At 41.9% G+C, this 18863-nt stretch overlaps 1 protein-coding gene across 1 annotated transcript in view; it reads right to left on the reverse strand.

The window, feature by feature from the left end:
- LOC115573181 (receptor-type tyrosine-protein phosphatase N2-like) overlaps nt 1-16726 on the reverse strand; it is a 214258-nt gene extending 197532 nt beyond the window's left edge. The window contains exons 1-2 of the mRNA XM_030403851.1: nt 16371-16726; nt 3786-3836 (exon numbers count right to left, since the gene is read on the reverse strand). Coding sequence (XP_030259711.1) covers nt 3786-3836; nt 16371-16464 — 145 coding nt within the window. The 5' untranslated portion in view covers nt 16465-16726. The remainder of the gene's footprint in view (nt 1-3785; nt 3837-16370) is intronic.
- Nucleotides 16727-18863: the final 2137 nt, after the last annotated feature.

Below are 18863 nucleotides of genomic sequence, written 5' to 3' on the forward strand. Positions count from 1 at the left end.
TGCAGTAGAGTTCCGCGGCTCATGGATGAAAATGTATGATTATGACTCCATGGAAAAGCAATCAAAGTTCATATGTGTCTTACCTGCCAGTTTATAACAGTTATTATCGAGAGCGGACAGGGAAAAGAACGGAATTGAGCATTTCTAACCGCACTCGGTAATCGTCGCGTCGGGACTTCCCCGGCCCGGAAGCTGATGGAGGAGAGTTGAAATCTGTTTTTAGCTTCCCAATAGAAATCCAGCTAAGCTAGCGGAGGTTAGATGCCCCGGACTATGTGCTGAGACCCTATTTGTACTGTTGCTGAAGTTTGGTGCTGTTCTGAGCATTATTTGTGGCTTTTTGGTGGCGGTTTATATTTGGATCCATTTACTGCAGTGTATTGTTTTCGTGCGGTCGTTTCTGAGGTTGATAAAACTCCGTAAATTAGCAGTCTGCTAACTTGATCTCTCGAGAGGGAGTCTAACACAGTTTCACAGTGATTTAGACCATGGATTAAACTTACACCGGAATATCCCTTTAACTGCAGTCAAGTGAGCAGGAGAACATACATGTTGAAATGCATTTTACATCACAGAAAACCACCAAAACGTTCAAATATCCCAAAATCTAAAACACATGTCATATCTTCGTCACATTACACGTAAATGAGCTGGACTTTCATGTGGTTTTGCTGCAGGTAGGAGAGACGACAGCCGAGACAGAGACCACTGCTGGAGGAACAATTACAATATTTGTTAGCATGAAAACACTTGATATCTTTAACAAGATGTCAGGATATTTTTCTGTGTTTGAAGCAACGAAACCAGATGATTTCAATGAGAACACACCTCCCCACCAGCCACTGGATCATCATGCTTGCAAACTTAACCATCATAGTTTGAAATACAGTTTATCTATCTATCTATCTGTGTTCATATAAGCGCTGCCTGCTCACCGTATCTGTACCGTCACCATGACTATTACAACAGTAACACGATCAGAGACGCTGTGTGTGGGAGGACTTATCTAATTAGCACTGCTACATAAATAGCGGCGGATGTTTGTCAGACCACCGTCCAAAAACAAAAAAAAAAAAAGAAGCCATCTCTCATTTTGTAAACCTCACAAGCTGCAGACGTCAATCTCACACAGCGGCACACGTTCCTACTGAAGGTAAGAGACAAAAAGCGACGGTGGGAGTCGGAGTTGTTAGTCGCTGCAGAAACACGAGGTCAGTGGTGAGGGGAACACAGTCCTCCCTCACAGCTGGGAAACGAGGCATCACAACTACTGAACAGCCGTCCAGCTGAGAGGTTTCTAACCATCTATGAAGGAACAGAGACGAAGCAGTAAATTGTATTCGGCTGCTAAAGTCAGCGATGCAAAAAAAAACCCTGGACAGAACTGCAAAACAGGTGAAAGTCCTCCTTTCCTATCTAACTGCTGTCTGGAAACATGTCGGGAGCCATCATGACTACAAATTAAAGTCTGCTCCGATCGGACGGGTCATTATTCTCCTTCTTTAAGTAAATACACTTCAGCTCTGGTTTTGCATCGGCTGCAGTTCTGCAAACAGTTTTCAGACTTCCAATAAATGTTCAGCTCAGTACTCTGTGAAATATGAAGTTCAACTAAAATAGAAAAACAGTTTTGTGCAACAAAGTTTTGCTCCAGCCCCCGAGCATGTGAACCACCTTACATGAAGATTTAATGCTCCACATGACCAAGAAAATTTAAATACATCTTATTAGAATTTGACATTTGCATTTCAAGACATAATACTTGAAATAATACATCACAAAATGTATAAATATATGAGAATTCACCTCGTCCTTCTCGTATTAAGCCCTCAAGCTGCCACAAAGAAAAGATTGAAGCCAAAACCTCGACGTCCTCAGCGGCAGCGAGAACAGCAACGCTTAGCCGATCAAAAGAAAATGAATCGTTAATCGTTTTGATCATTTTTTAAAGCAGAAATGTCAAAGACTGGCTGTTTCTGAGGAGGATTAACTGCTTTTCTCTGTGATTGTTTGGACAGAAAAATCAGTCTGAAGACACGTTGGGCTCAGACAGATTTTGATAAGCATTTTTAAAAATTATAGATAGATATAGTTTATAGACAACGAGGTCTGGAAGATAAAACAACAGCACTATGTATCGCGATTGGCACGTCATCAATACTGATAAGACGACATCTCAAGAAACAACCCTCAGGCAGTCGACGACGGAGACAATCCATAAAGTTATTATCATTCAACCTCAAATTAAAATGTTTGGTCTGTTCTTTTAGTCATGAAAAACAGGACAGCTCATTAAAATGATCAATAATTATCATTTCTACTGAGATGGACTCTTCAGCCATATCACCCGGATCAACAGCAGATTAATCTTTTTATTGTAGAGGAGAATAATTAAGGCATAATGTATGTATGAGGGTTGCAGGCAGAGAATGAAATGAACTGAAATCACAACAGACCAACTAACATGAAGCAACAAGCAGCTGACACCTTTTTTTTTTCCCTCATGGAAGCGAGAGAAGGTCACCTGAGGCAGTCACAACACAGACGGCGAGCCGGTCTGAGCTCGGGCTAAAAATAAAAAAAAACATTCACTGACGACATCACGATTCTCTCACAGAGCTGGACCCGCCTCCTGTGTCACAATCTGATTACGGTGGGGGCACATTTCAAAAGGACGCCGCGCAGACAGGAAACGGCCGAGCGAATGAATTCAGAACAAACACGCCTCGCCTGAAATAAACAAACGTCAGGAAGCGGGTCAGAGCCGCAGTCTGTGCAGCCGACAGCACGGCCACCTGCACCTCCTCACAGAACCATTCACATGCTTAATGAGATCATACAAACAGATGATAGTACTCTGTTATCGCTGCTGGCTCTCTGTCTTTGCCTTAAGTCCTGCAGAGATGTTGATAAAGTGAAGCCGGAGAGCTTCCCGGTAAACGCTGCTGATCGGCTGATACACAAAACAAAAGGTTAGCTGGGAACAGATGTGGCGTGACCCTCCGGAGGGTAACCCAGTTATCATCCGGCCGACCCGGTGGACTCGCAGATAAAAACTCTCTCTCTCTCTTCAAATTCATGCAAATTATTTTTTTCTGTGAACGACTTTCAAGTTTTGAGCTCCATTTTTCTGATTCTGGGTTGATTCACAGCAGGGGTTTCCTTCGCTATTGATGCCAGAGAGGCCGCGAGGGAAGAGCGCAGCAGACGGATTCATCTGGTCCAGCAGTCGATCCATAACGAGGATAGAACGAGCGCCGAGGCAAAGCAGCAGCTCAGATTTCTGTGCTCGCATTAAATAACATCATTACCGCGGCAGAGAATGAAAAATGTTTAGGAAACTTTTGTTGGACGTCTTCCTGGTGAACCACACTTTACCTTTAACTCCTTCAGTGCAAAGTCCAAAAGCTATTCAAGCTGTCAGCCGCTCAGTCTCCAGGATATGTTTGCAGTTAATGTTTCTGATACATCAAAGGTTGACATTTGTACCAAACGTGGTAAATCACATTCATGCTGGATGCTAATTAGCTAAGGTGGAGGAGAAGGTGGCAGCGTTACTACAAAGACACCTGGAAACCAAAACAGGTCGACTGTTTTACGCCAAACCAGACGTGTTACCTCTTATAATTTGTTCTGTCAAAATAACCAACAGGATCTGGTTGCTAATATAGATGGACGGTGTGCTGGTGGCCTGGCTGTGCGTGATGCTAATGATGCTAATAGAGTAGAACATACATGCATGTTTAAAGACATCGAGATGTGCGTGTTGGTGTGCGACATCTTACCGTTGACGCAGATCTCATACGGTGAACACAGCTCGCTCTCGAACAGACAACCTGTAGACACAGAAACAGATCACAGGTCAGCAGATCGACTCGTAACTGAAGCACAACATACAGCATAATGCTTTATATACATTTGGGTAATTGTTCATGGTGTTTTCAAGGGTCTTTTTTAGTTTGTTGTTTGTTTTTGTGATCTTCTATTTGTTTGATTAGTACCTAAGATGAGGCACCTGCTCCTACAGAAGCCTGTTTGTAATAGTATATTGCTTTATATCTAATATTACTGTATTTGTCAGGTAAACAGTCGCATGTGAGGGAGATCCGTCAAACTGGCTCCTCCAGTCCTCCTCTGAGGGAGGAGGGGAGGCAGCCATCTTTTATCTGTTCCTCCTACAGGAGATCTGGCAGCATATAAAACGTCCTCTACGACTTCTGAACACACACACACAGTTAAACACACAGTTCTGGACGTGCTGTAGATTATGGGGACGGTTATTTGTTTGTCCTGTTTGCAGACGGCAGGTAACAGTGCGGCTCTCAGGTCCAACAGCGTGACACACAATGTCTCTCTGCTTTCACATGCACCGACACAAACAGGATTTATTTGATTAGCTACAGCAGGCAGCAGCTGCTCCTCCGGATCAGGACCGAACACAGCCTCACCATCAGCGCTTTAATCAGTGTGTCTGTGGCTGGAGTTCAGGTGATACGCAGCCATTCTTTAAACCCTGGAGATATTAACGTCTATTTGGTGAAACAAACTTTATAAAGATTACAATCTTTTCTAATGTAAGTTTACTGCATTTATGTTACTCCTACTGGTAATAATATTACCACAACTGCATTTACCAAACTACTAATTCTACTCCTGGTGTTTTCTCTTTCATACTCCGGGTGTTTCACATTCCTGGTGTTTTCTCTCACACTCCTGGTGTTTTTTTCTTTTACTCCTGGTGTTTTCTCTTTTACTCCTGGTGTTTTCTTTCATACTCCTGGTGTTTTCTCTTTTACTCCTGGTGTTTTTTCTTTTACTCCTGGTGTTTTCTCTTTTACTCCTGGTGTTTTCTCTCATACTCTTGGTGTTTTCTCTTTTACTCCTGGTGTTTTCTCTCATACTCCTGGTGTTTTCTCTCATACTCTTGGTGTTTTCTCTTTTACTCCTGGTGTTTTTTCTTTTACTCCTGGTGTTTTCTCTCATACTCCTGGTGTTTTTTCTTTTATTCCTGGTGTTTTCTCTCATACTCCTGGTGTTTTCTCTCATACTTCTGGTGTTTTCTCTCATACTCCTGGTGTTTTCTCTTTTACTCCTGGTGTTTTCTCTCATACTCCTGGTGTTTTCTTTCATACTCCTGGTGTTTTCTCTCATACTCCTGGTGTTTTCTCTCATACTCCTGGTGTTTTCTCTTTTACTCCTGGTGTTTTCTCTCTCACAATCCTGGTGTTTTCTCTCTTACTCCTGGTGTTTTCTCTCATACTCCTGGTGTTTTCTCTTTTACTCCTGGTGTTTTCTCTCATACTCCTGGTGTTTTCTTTCATACTCCCGGTGTTTTCTCTCACACTCCTGGTGTTTTCTTTCATACTCCTGGTGTTTTCTCTCATACTCCTGGTGTTTTCTCTCATACTCCTGGTGTTTTCTCTCATACTCCTGGTGTTTTCTTTCATACTCTCTGTGTTTTCTCTCACACTCCTGGTGTTTTCTCTCATACTCCTGGTGTTTTCTTTCATACTCCTGGTGTTTTCTCTCATACTCCTGGTGTTTTCTTTCATACTCTCTGTGTTTTCTCTCATACTCCTGGTGTTTTCTTTCATACTCTTGGTGTTTTCACTCACACTCTTGGTGTTTTCTCTCATACTCCTGGTGTTTTCTCTCATACTCCTGGTGTTTTCTCTCATACTCCTGGTGTTTTTTCTTTTACTCCTGGTGTTTTCTCTCACACTCCAGATGTTTTCTCTGATATAATCCTCGTGTTTTTTCTTTTACTCTTGGTGTTTTCTCTCACACTCCTGTTTTTTTTTATCTGATATAATCCTGGTGTTTTCTCTTTTACTCCTGGTGTTTTGTATTTTCCTCCTGGTGTTTTCTCTCATACTTGGGACATGAATGATCCTCAGGTCTATGTAGCTAAAGGTGTGCTAATAATATGAACAGTCACAATGTTTGCTCTCAGGTGAGTGTTCACACACACACACACACACACACACACACACACACACACACACGATTAGGGAAACACTCCGGGGACTTTAACTGCAGCTCCGGCTGAAACCAGCCAATCCACGGGATGCTGTAACCATGGCAACACTTGCTCGCCGCTGAAGCCCTCTCTTCCTTCCAGGGATCAGAGTGTGGCAGCGATTGCCTCCCCTCATCTCTCTCTCTCTCTCTCTCTCTCTCTCTCGCTCTCTCTCTCTCTCTCTCTCTCTCCATCAACTCCACATTTACACTCTGTGAGTTCATGTTCTCATTTCATGGCTTCATATTTTTTCAATGTGTGCGAGAAAAAAAAATGCTTTCTGTCACCGAGCAGCTCAATTGTGACAAAGATTCAACAGCACCTCAGCATCACAGTTTGAGTACATCAGCTCATTATTCATCCACTTCTGCTGCACAGGTCCCTCCAGCAGATTACCTGTTCTACCACAAGCTGCAGCCATTAGGACACGATCACACACAGTATTGCTTTGCTTATCTTTGCTGTGAACAACACATGTTGTCTTTCTTGTACTGACACACATACAGACTCTGAGGGAGCTCCTTAAATCTCCTTGATCACCCGTCGTCCAACTTGGTTAAAGATTTTCGTGTTTTTATTCCAATTCTGTTTCTGCAATTCTGAGTTTTGCTTGTTTTAAAGACGCCCTGTGAAGTTTTCCAATCAGCAAAGTTTCTGTTTGTGTTTTCTGACCAAAACATATTGTACGTATCAGTAATGTGTCTTTATCTTTACATGCTTTACTGCTTTACTGCTGCTCTTCTTGGCATTTCACCACTAGAAATGAGTGGAACATTGTGGCTAACATTACTTAAGTCGGGAGATGTGACGGAGGGAGGCAGAGATCAGAAGCGAAAAAACAATAGGTAGTATCTTAGGGCGTGATTCAGTGTTTTCATACTAGCTGGGCAGCACGAACAGGTTGAAACATACGTTGTGTGTAACTTCTGCCTCATAACAATTCAAACCAGATTAGAATGAATGCAAATGTATTTCTGACATGTGAAAACAAAACAACACCTGCCTCCACCAAAAGTCACCAGCAGCTACCTGATCTGCACTTTCACAGCTTGAGCAGCCTCGTTTCTTCTTTTCTTTTTTCACCCAGGATGCAGTTTTGTCTCTAACGAAGACATGTCAGACTGAAGTCATTCTCTATACGCTTGTGTCAAGTTTGCTGGATATTCATTATGTTTCTGTTCTGCTGTAATTAAACGAGGGGGGGGATCACCCGAGGCCGTATTTGTTTACATCTCGGGTGGAGAAGGATCCAGTGATCGCAGCAGCTTCCGGCAGGCGCAGTCTTGTTAAAAGCAGAAAAATGTAAGACAGAAACGCTGTTTACAGAGAGTCAGAGCTTCATTACAGCAGCTCTGGGCGCCTTCACGCAGCGTTTGGACCATTTTTCTCCAAGACGGCATAATAAGAACCAAAATATACAAGAGGCTTCCAGCTGAGAGGGAATCATAATAACGTTTAAAAACAAAATGCCGTATGCAAAAACATGTTTCCTGACATTTGATGTCAAAGCTTATAATTAAATTCAAGAAAATAAAAATGTTATTTAGGTGAAGTGATCAAAACAACAGATTAATTCTGTTAGATTACATCTGCAGGGGCGGAGTTCCTATTTTTTAACACAACGGGTTATTTAATGGTTCAAAGATTTTATTTTATGTCTTTAATATTATTCAATTTCATTATTAATTGTATTCATATAATGGTTTAGAGTCCATATATGCAATTTTTTTTAAAAAGCAACACCTTTTGTGTAAATAAAGGGGATCAAATGGTAAAAAAAATAACCTTTTGGCATTTTCTTTGTAAATTTACTATAAAGAGGTCAAAATAAGTGTACTAAAGAAGCATAAATACATGATTTTGCATCTTACACATGAGGATGAGACTCTGGTAAAAGTAGAAGTACTGATTCAGCTTCTTTACTCCAGTAAAGTAATAGATTACAGGCTCTGACATGTACTCAGAGTATCAGAGTAAAACGTCTCCCTCTGAAGGACATTTGTGCTCAAAGCTAACTGAAGCTCACGTCATATTAATAGAATTCAAAGACTATTAAAGTTAAAGGTAGAATCAGTAGGATTTTGTCCCAGCTGTTCCTGAACGCACCACAAAGACAGTTGATTGTTGAGTCTCATTCCCAGGACGTCAAATAGACACATTTCAATAATAATAATCAATAATATATCTTCAAATGAATCAAACTAAAGTAGCGATCCTGTTTGGAGGAGAAAGTTCAGATATTTGTGTTCAGTTGTCAGAAGATAAAAGTACAGATAGCTGAAACATCTCTGCTTATTATAATGAATAAAGAAGTTACAGGTGAAAAAGTTCCTAATAAAACTTTATGGTAACACTGAAGTGATCTAGAGACGCGTTATGAAGAGGACTTAAAGAAAAATAAGCGATGAGTGAGGAGGTAAGAAGATTTCTCTCCTTTTCATTTCACTCCCAGATAAGAGCCGGTCTGAGGTGGAGGATATGGAGGATGGCCTCAGCGAGCTACTGTTGGACTTCTGCTGCCACCCTGAGTTTTTTGCTGTCTGGTTTCATCACTCCACACCAGCAGAGTGTGAAATAGGTTGCAGTATTGCACTGTGGACCGGCGCCAAGCCCGGCGACGCGGGAGGAAGGGAATTTCAATCAGCTTCACCCTGTGAGCAAAGAGCAGCGTCCAGGCTGCGGCCTTTAATGCCTCCTGGCAGGGACGTTACAAGCTGCGCCCGCTGACACAAAAAAGGCACTACATTTCCCAGGATGCCATCTGTCCGTTCGCATCCAACACCTGCCGGTTCCTGACGGGGGATGGGAGGAAGGCTATCGATTGAACAGAGAGCGGTCACCTTGACAAATACAGCCAATGATTTAATCGGCCGTGTAAAGTTTTGGGAACGTTCGTCAATGTGGAGACAAAAAAAAACAAACAAAATACAGTTTAACTTTACCTGTTTATATACATTAAACATGTTTAACAGTCAGTGGCTCGAGTTAGCTACTAATGCTACACTTTGCAGTAAGCTAGGCATGCTAACGTAGCAGCACCAGATACGCTCCACAGACTGTTTCCATTAGCGTGCTGAACTTTTTGGCTTTTGTGCGTTTGGCCAGCGCCTCCAGCTCATTACTGCCGATGTCACCACAGAAGAGGAGAGCGGCCTTCCGTCTCAGTTACAACAAATGGCTTCCTCTGCGTTCGGCTCCAACATCTCTCCTCCACACAATGTTATCAGCGTGGGCGTGTTTACATCTCGGGACAGCTGATAACAAGTCGGGGGAGCCGGCTTTCTAAAAGCTTTCCCTTTCTTTGTTGTTGTATTTTTAGTCCTCTCTCCACAGATCTGAAGTCTGGCTCACTCTCACTTAGTTCTTTTTCCCATGGCTGATCAAAAAGGACTTTCCTAATTGGCCGTCCATCTATATATATATATCTATGTGTGTGTGTGTGTGTAGGAGACGTGTTTCCTCTGGTGTAGCCGACCATGACTTCAACGTTTCCTCTCTTTTTTTTAAGATGACAGTAATATAATTTGTTTTGGGCCTCAGCTCAGAGAGACGATCAATCAGGACAACGTGCCACCTGACAATTTAGAGGCAAAAAAAGTGAGGATTTGGAATCAGAGGGAGCGTTTCATCTTTTTATGTCGTCGTAGTCGAGCGGGGAAATCCGTTTCTCAATTAGGAGGCGTGTGTGTGTGCAGCCCTGCTTAAATTGGCGGTAATCTCTCTTTGTCTTCCACTCTTCTGTCTCCTGCAGCGACAAAACCGCCGCCGCCATCAACCTCCTCCCTCGTCCTTTCATCCTCTCTGCTTCCATCCTCCTCTCTGCTCCTCTTCCCCCGATTGTTCAAAGCCGCGGCATTGATCCATCCATCTGGTTGGAACGGAGGAGCCGAGCTTTGTATTCGGAGCGCTCTTTTAACTGTAGCTCTCTGATGCCGGCTGCCTTCGTTATGAGCCGTCGAGGTCGTGGATTTATAATTCTTCCGACAATTCGAGTCGTATTTTTTTTTAAGGAGCTCCAGTGCATCAAATGGAGTTTTGTGTCGCCGTCATTCGCGTGTGATAAACTGTGTCACAGACAAACACCGTGCTATTCTACTTTATCACTTTCCCTTATGTTCTGAGCTTGGAGAAACACTTTAAGTGGAGGTAAAACAGAAAGCAGGTGCACTCGAAACGCTGGTAATGACTCCTTGTTGCATACGAGAATCAAATTTGCAGAGTTGCACAGCTTTAAAGTGTTATTTACATTGTTTATAGAAAGAAAAATACAGACTGAATCGGGGAAAGGTCAAATTAAATGTGCAGATTTAGAGATATGTCACTCGTCTCCTCTAAATTATGATTATAAGCGACTAAATTGAACTTGCTGATACGTTTTGTAGTGAACGCAACTCGTTTAAGAACCAAAGTTGGAATAAACCGGAAGTGTCAGGAGGCGAGAGTTTATGTTTCTGATTCGACAGCTGTTGACAGTTTAAAGGTCCGGTGTGAACCAACTGAACGCCGTTTTGTCACAGTCGTGTCTGGATGGTGATCGTTTGGACCCAGAACATCATCTTTTCCTCATTCTACCCAAGAATCTTTGTGCCTAAACTGAACCAGATCCTAACAAGAGCATCCTTCACTATCTAGCGTTGACCCCCTGTCTCACCCTCCCCGTCTGTATTTGAGTTTGTCCACTCTGGGCTCCTGTAGAAACATGGCTGACTCTGAAGACAACCTGCTTCAGACATATAAGACTCAATCTAAGGTGACAAAAACACAACAAGTCTTAGTTTCTGTTTATTATACACCGAGGAAAACATAACAATTAAGTTTATATTCCATTTCTGCCAATAGAGCCTCTATAAATCCTGCACACTGGACCTTTAAATCAGTTTATCAGGCAAATACTTCAAACTGCACCATATATTGACGACCATGCCGTGTATATCTTCGAGGTTTCAATGATGGGAAGATACAAATATTCTATTTTTAACACTAAACACAGTAAACAGTCAATGAGGACGACCACCATGTGAATATAATCTGATAGATGAGACAGACGAACTCGATGAGGTAACTTGTTTTCCAAACTGAGGTCACTGTAAACTTAATCTATTAAACACAACAGAGACTCAGGTGGATCGACGATCGATCGATCAGCTCTCAGTTAAAAACACAACTCGATCCAAACTGTTTAAAGCTACACATGCTGACCAGGACGACAGAACCAGGCTCAGTAAACCCTGCAGGGCCACACAGACACGTTTCCCTCAGACAGAAGCTCTGAACAGATGTGCCGTCACCTGTACGAGGAGCAGACACCAGAGCAGGAGGAGATATCAGTCAGCCCTGCAGCAGGTACGAGCAGAGAGCCACGGGGAGTCTGCGCTCCAGAAACATCGATCCACGCTGAGTGACGTCAAATCGATGCAGCTCAATGATCGATAAAACAAACGGCGACGAACAGAACAGCAGCTCAGCCACAGAGACGACGTCAGCTTCATAATCACCGTGTTCCTCACTAATCTGCAGCTTCTGAGCAGGAATCCTCACAGCAGGAGCACCTGGAAACATCGCCTCCGCTCTTTGTGAGAGTTTCATCATCATCATCGCAGCCAAATCCACACAAACACATCGTGCGTAATCCAAAAAAGTGCTCCCTGAAGGGGCGTTCTTTTCATTTCCATTTAGACACGTCTAGACAAAGCGTGTTTCTGTGACGTAACGACCCTCGTCACAAGAAAACAGGCGCAAGAACCTGAAGAAACACTTTGAGGGGACGTGAGAAATAATCTGGGAACGAGAATCTTATGGGAATATCATGGAAACAGACGCAGCTGATCAATCAATCAATCAATCATGTGGCTCGACTGTCCGCTTCGTCAGAAATGATTCAGAAAAGTGTTTTTTTTTCTCCCAAAGGTCAAAAATCCAACTGAAGTTAATGTAAAAACTCAATTTAAACAAATGTGCTTAAATCTATATGTTAATGGAAACACACAATAAGCCAATATTCTCTGGGAATATATCATCCAGATCAATATCATATATATAATACACGACATAAACACAAAAACTCACAAACTATCTCTGATGAGAACAAGAATCAAAAGCTGCATGAAGACGTTTCACTGCAGCTGAACTCAGATTTCTGTCCACACGTGTCGCAGCACACTGACTGCAAACCAGCCGCTGAAAGCCCGGCCCCCGACCCAGCCGACCAATCAGCATGAATTAAATGTTAATGAGCGTTGCCGTGGCTACGGTCCCACCAGGCGTAACCGAGCGCTGACCTTCTCCAGGTCCAGGTTAATGATTAGGAGATCTGAGCGGAGTGAAAAGATCTGCGGACACACATCTCCGGAGGTGAAATCCGCCTCACAGAGAGGTTTAACATCGAAAACACAGTCAGCTGACGAGACCACACACACATCACCATCATCCATCATCAATGAGAAGGGTCACTTTGTACATTATAAGTGACTCCAGCTGCGAGGAAGCTGAAGCAGAGCACGTTGAAGGACAGCTGGTGCATCAACACGTCATCAGTGATTCAGATTTAATGTGCAGAAAAACCCAAAACTGGACATTTATCTCCAGAAATAGTGACAAACAGCACATTTGAATTCTCATGGAAAATATGATTAAAGTTCCCATGAAGCCAAAATTGCTTTTTAAGTGTGTTACTCCATCTCTCACCTATACGCCGGCCTCAGGCAGCAAAAAGCTACTCTGAAGGTATTTTAATGGTATTTTAGAGTTTGCAGCTTCCTGGAAAAAAATCATTAAACTGTTGATGACTCATCCTGCAATTGGACCTCACAGGTTACTGTACAACAACACAACAGTTTAAACTGGGTCATGTGTTCCAGAGAGAATATTTGCTGGTTTCTTTGCTGCTCTTCCTCCCCACTAGCTGCTAAAATAACCGCTAACTGCTGCTAAATGTAACCTCAGCTGCTGTTAGCTCGGGGAGTGTTCCTATTCGCTCACACAGCACCTGAAATGCCAGGAGCCGAAAAACACCTCAGTTCTTTACTTCCTGTCAGCGTGCATCAACATGTGAGATCCAATCCAAACCACAAACGGGCAAAATCCCGTGAAACGACCTTCGTGATATGACTTGCGGTGGAAACGCAGCTCGTGTCACCTGTTCAGCCGAGCCGTGACTCACCGCCAAAACACACAGCGGAGCAGAAACTGTGATAGTGCCTCGACCGGGCAGCGTTCCCCCGCCGGCTGCAGCTCCCACTTCATCATCCAGCACAAACAACACGGAGGGAAAAAAGGTTTAAGAGTGTGTAAGAGAAACTATTAGTGATAATGGACGATGTGTGGCCGGATACGGAAGCTGGTTCTGCAGCACGGTGCTGCTGTTACTGACACCGCAACGATGTTCAGGCCAGGAACTTCCTTTCTTCAAACCCACGAGTAAACCTCTCATCGACGATCGGCTGCTGATGATGTTTCAGCCGTGCACCGGTTCAGCTAAATGCTTCATCGCATCCTGTCACTAGTAATCATTACAAGTTAATACTTCACTCTGTAGAAGTCATCAACCATGAAGTTTGCAGCTCTGCATGTCTGTAAACCCTTCAGTCCCGAGTCTGCAGGAACCCCAGAGGAAAAGCTTAGATAGGTCGAGTGTGCGGACAGCTTATTGAGATAAATATTCATGTTTTCTGTCCGGCAGCAGCCCTCTAGTCACATCGTTTTCTCTTCAGGAGTTGGTGGAGACCAAAAACAGAGCTACAAGAGAGTAAATAAAGACAAACACGACTCTAAATGAGCGATAATGTTGCTCCTTAACTGCTGGAGGGAAGCAGCGTGTTTATGTTGTGGCCAAAAAATCAGTTACTGGAGGATTAAATACGATGTTGACATCTTCCTCGTCTTTGTTGCCATATTGTGTCGCAGCCACCATAAAACAGATCTGTGGAGAATCCACGCTGAGTTAGTTTTTGACGGAAGTGAACAGCAGCCGTCTCAGGAAGCCCGATATCAGAACAACACGGTGCATCCGGCTGATCTGTTCATGTTCTGGACGATAATCCGAGCCGATATTCAGCATTTTCTGACAGTACACCTGCAGGTACGGGTGATTTCTCTGTCAGACTGCAAGATAAAATACAACCAGTTTAAAAAAAGTGCTAATCTGATGCAGCGTGCTCTCACACAATGTCCCGCACACGACAACTGACGACTGAACTGAGTTTCATTTTTACTGCAAAATGAATATCGCTCCCAGATATTTGTCTACAGTCTCCTTGATTTCTGATAATCGCCACATGGGTCGACCCCTCGCTCTCGATTTGTTGGATGACGTCTGAACAGTCGCACAGCGCTGCAGACGTGACATGACAGAGCAGAGCGAGGTTCAGTCCAGGTGTTTGTTAAGCTTCTTAAAAACCACCTTAAAATCTTTTCCTGAACCAAACCGAGCTGCGACTGAACGACAACAGTCCAGCATGCCTGCTGCTGGTACGCTGCAACCATCGTGCTGTTTTTCTGAGCTAATCTAAAGTATTACATTAGGTCTAATGTTGCTGTGTAGTTTAAGCTCCACCCCCTTGCTGCCTCTTCCTGTTTACACTGAGCTGTAGCATCTTCAGGCTAAACAACACGCACTGTTTCATATCTGCAGTGCTGTAAAAATACCACTGAACAGCAGCAGACGCTGAAGCTTCAGACAGAAAAGTAGAACATTACGAGTAAAGACAGTATTTCTATCACGTTTATGGAAAACTGAAAGAGCCTGTGAGGTTGTTAGCATCATTAGATCACATATATCGATAACAGCACAGGTAGATAAGCTTATAATAAGATGAATATGTGTGTATGAAGAGGACGTAAAGGGAACTCTGGTGGTTTCTCTGGTGTTTTGCCGCTCGTCTCCTCAGCTGACTGCGTCCTGTGGCAGCCATACTCTCTGTGTGCTGGTTATGTAATCTGAAGGAGGAGGAGGAGGAGGAGGAGGAGGAGGGTCACACACACACACACACACACACACACACACACACACACACACACTCACCTCCCTCCGAGCACCAGCTTCTTCCTCCTCCTCCTCCTCCTCACCATCCTCTCCAACACATCTCTGCATCAGTCATCCTGCAGCCTCCCTGATCTCAGATCAGTGGAGGAATATTAGACACCAGCTATTTATAGAGTCTGTGCATGAGTCCACACACACACACACACACACACACACACACACACACACACACACACACCTTCATATTTCCGATCAATAGCTGCCTCTGCGTCTGGAAACAGGAGACTTCAGTGTTCATTACTGAGCGTTGATGTTATCACTGATGGTTGTTGCCTGTTCTTGTTTACAAGCGAGTGTACGGTGGCCCAGCAGCGCCACTCCTCAGCCCATTTCACATGTTAAATCCTAATATTGTATAATATTTAAATTAATTCTGCTGACATGTTAAGTTTTATTTAAATATATATATTTCATTTTGTTTATTTTGTTCAGTTTTTATATTTCTCGCTCCGAATTTATTGAATTATTGTGACATATTTTTATTTACTAGTTGATTTTTATTATTATCATCTTAGAAAATGTGACTTTTATTACTTTACTTTCATTTTCACTAGAAATCTGCTACTTTTATTATTTCACCATATGTATATATTTACTTATATTTTATGCTTTTTTCATGCTTAAGGTATTTTAAATAATCTGGATTATGTTTGTTTACTATTTTAGTTCATTTTTCTTTATTTCCGGTTACTTTCTACTATTTATGTTTAATGTTTTATCTATATTTTACACATTTTATCTATCACATACATTCATTTTTTATTAGAAATCTGCTACTTGAATATATTTACTTAAATTGCATGCTTTTTGTTATGTTTTAAGTGTTTTAAATAATCTGGATTATGTTTGTTTACTATTTTAGCTCATTTCCCTTTATTTACTGTTACTTTCTATTAATTTACATGTTTTATCCATATTTTACACATTTTATCTATCACATACCTTCGTTTTTTATATTCTTTTATTTGAATAACAGTCCTAACTAGCAGCCGGAGGCCCTCTTTCATACATGAATGTGTGATTTCTGTGTCCGAGCTGCTTCCTGCTGCTCTCTGCTCTGATTTTATGATGATCTGTGTGTTCAGGGATTATTTCTGCTCTTTTGCAGGACGCTCGTGTTTGTTTTGCCTCGGCTCAGGTGAAGCTGCAGTGAAGCGGGCTGATACAATATTGACACAGAGCAGAAAATAAATGATAAAACAAGAGTCCTCCTCCGGTTTGTCTGCAAAATGGCTCTGAGGAGTCTCCACTGCAGACAGATCAGATGAAGATAATAATCATCTTCATCATCATCATGGACGTTTTACTCACCGAACCTCCTGTCAGCAGAAGCGGGGACGCAGCTGAGGGAAGCGACGAGGAGGAGGTGGAGGAGGAGGAGGTGGAGGAAGGAAAACGGATCCATGTCTCTCTTCTGGGTAGAAAGAAAAAAAACAATCTCTCCAGTGTTAAAATGCCATTTCTTCCGGGGAGGTTTGGTTCGTCTTGCTGCCCGCTCGGAGTGGCTCCTCCGCGGCTAGAGGAGCAGAGGAGAGCCGGAGAGGGTGGATGGATGTCGGAGGAGGAGGAGAGCAGAGAGAGAGACAGAGGATGCAGGGCGTTTCTGCTGCTGCTGCCGCGGCTGGAGGCGCGAGCTGCCACCGTCAAGGTGAGAGCGGAGGGACGAGGTGCTTCCGCTGCGGATTTTCAAAATAAATGTCTGGAATCCTATAGGAGGCTGCAAATTAGATACATGGACATAAGAAGAAAAGTCTAAGATGATTCCAACAGCAAATAAAGTAAATTTGTTTATTTGGCTTTTCAGTGGACAAGTTACTGATAATAAATAATTATTATTATTATTATTTGTCACAGTTGAGATTATTATAAAACCCAGTTGAAGAATGAAAAGAAAGATGATAAATATTAGACTGTAGCAGAAAATAGTGCGCTGACAGAGGAAAAGGAAATCCGGAAGAAATCCAGGAGACATTTATTATAAAAACTAAAATTAGATCAATATAAATATACAGACATCAGATGGATGACACCTATTAACAGCTTGCATAGCCACATCACCCCTGACATTTTAAAAATCAGCGTACATCCCATCAGATAGCTACAAGATCATTTAACAATAAATGCTTTTAAGGTGAATTTTAAGAGTAGGGCTTAAAAACATTCAGCATAAACTGTGTTGAGATTTCATTTTAATTATTATTATTATTATGTCTAATAATTCAAATGTGTTTAATTTATATGTGCAATGTAAATATTTTTTTCGCTGTTTGTTTTTGTTTCCCAGAAAATGTCCTTTTATATGTGGTACATTTCAAAATAAAGGTCTATATAATATGGTATGCTGCAAATTTTATGGAGCAAACAGGTTCATAGATCAAAGGAAACAATACAAGTGGGTTCCAGAAGCAAATTAAGTTTTTTTTAGGCTGTGTAAACCTCATCAGTAGCAATAATAACAATGGCCTTGTGAGATAAATTAGAAAAACAGAGCTAAAAAGTTGACCAAATACCAGTTGTTGATGTTTTTCCAGAACATGGCATTTCATAGACAATGTAGTAAATTTCAAAATAAAACGATTATTGACAAACGTACAGTATAAACAATGCACCAATTAATATAAAGCTTTTTTAAAATTAGTATTGTATTCAATTAATTATTCTTTTTATCTTCCTTTTATGTTTATTTTTTAATAATTAACATTTCTAGTGGCTTGTGTTGCTATAGTTCGTGTGGCAAAACAATAAAGAAGAACATCAATATTAGGAAAAAAACATGTATTTATTTATTTATTGTCAATGAATTCGTAATTTTGTTGCTTTAAATTATGATTAAACTGTGTTTTTGTCAGGGCTGAAGTTGACTTGAGTCCAGTTTATGATCAAATGTTTCTATTCATAAATATTCACGTTGAAAATATTATTTATCTTACAGAAAGTTTTTTTGTCCCATGAAACGTATTTTATTTCTCCACGCCCACTTTTCCTCACACTTTTATTTTGAAGTCCAACTGAGCCGATATCCGGGATCAATCCGGTCCACTCTGCCTTGATCGACTCTCAGAGCTCCTCGCTCTGATTCAGCACTACTGCTGCTTTCAGGTGCTGTCGGAAATCCTTCAGGTTCTGAGGTGACGGCAGGTGAACTCGAGGAGTGACGTCATCTGGTGACTGAGACAGAAACGTCTGCTGAACTGAAGGAAAGTGAGATCAGGTTTGGAATAAGAATGACCACAAATGCCTTTAAAATGTGTGTTTATAGTATATTTATAATTATATTGAAGAATGTGTAAAGAAACTGATTAGGGTTCTATATTGTGTGTGTGTGTGCGTGTGTGCGTGTGTGTGTGTGTGTTAGTCCACAGGTGAACCCAATCAATCATCCAGGTTTGATTAAACACACATGAAGCCAATCAGCAGCAGGTCAAGTCGTTAGAAACACACCAGAACGATCCTGATACCATGAAATAATCAACTTAAAATCAATGTGAATCTCATTGGAGTAAAAATCTGATCCACATTTCCACCACGAGTCTCAGAAATCATCTGGTCAACGCCGCAGAAATCCAAACTAGAAAGAAGCATCTCGCCACAGATGATTCTGCACGATGCACTTTTAATTTTTAAACACTCATGTCAGCCATTTTTTTTTTTTTACATTTGTGGTATTTGTGCTGGTTGTGTGTGTGGTTGTGTGTGTTTGTGTGTGACTTCAACATCCAGAGGAAGTCAAAGTGGGTCGGAGTGTGATTAATCGAAATTAATTAAATTGTTTAATCCAACAGGAGTAAAACAAACGGCAATCCA

The sequence above is a fragment of the Sparus aurata genome, chromosome 21 (genome assembly GCF_900880675.1).
Source record: "Sparus aurata chromosome 21, fSpaAur1.1, whole genome shotgun sequence".
NCBI classification, from domain to species: domain Eukaryota; kingdom Metazoa; phylum Chordata; class Actinopteri; order Spariformes; family Sparidae; genus Sparus; species Sparus aurata.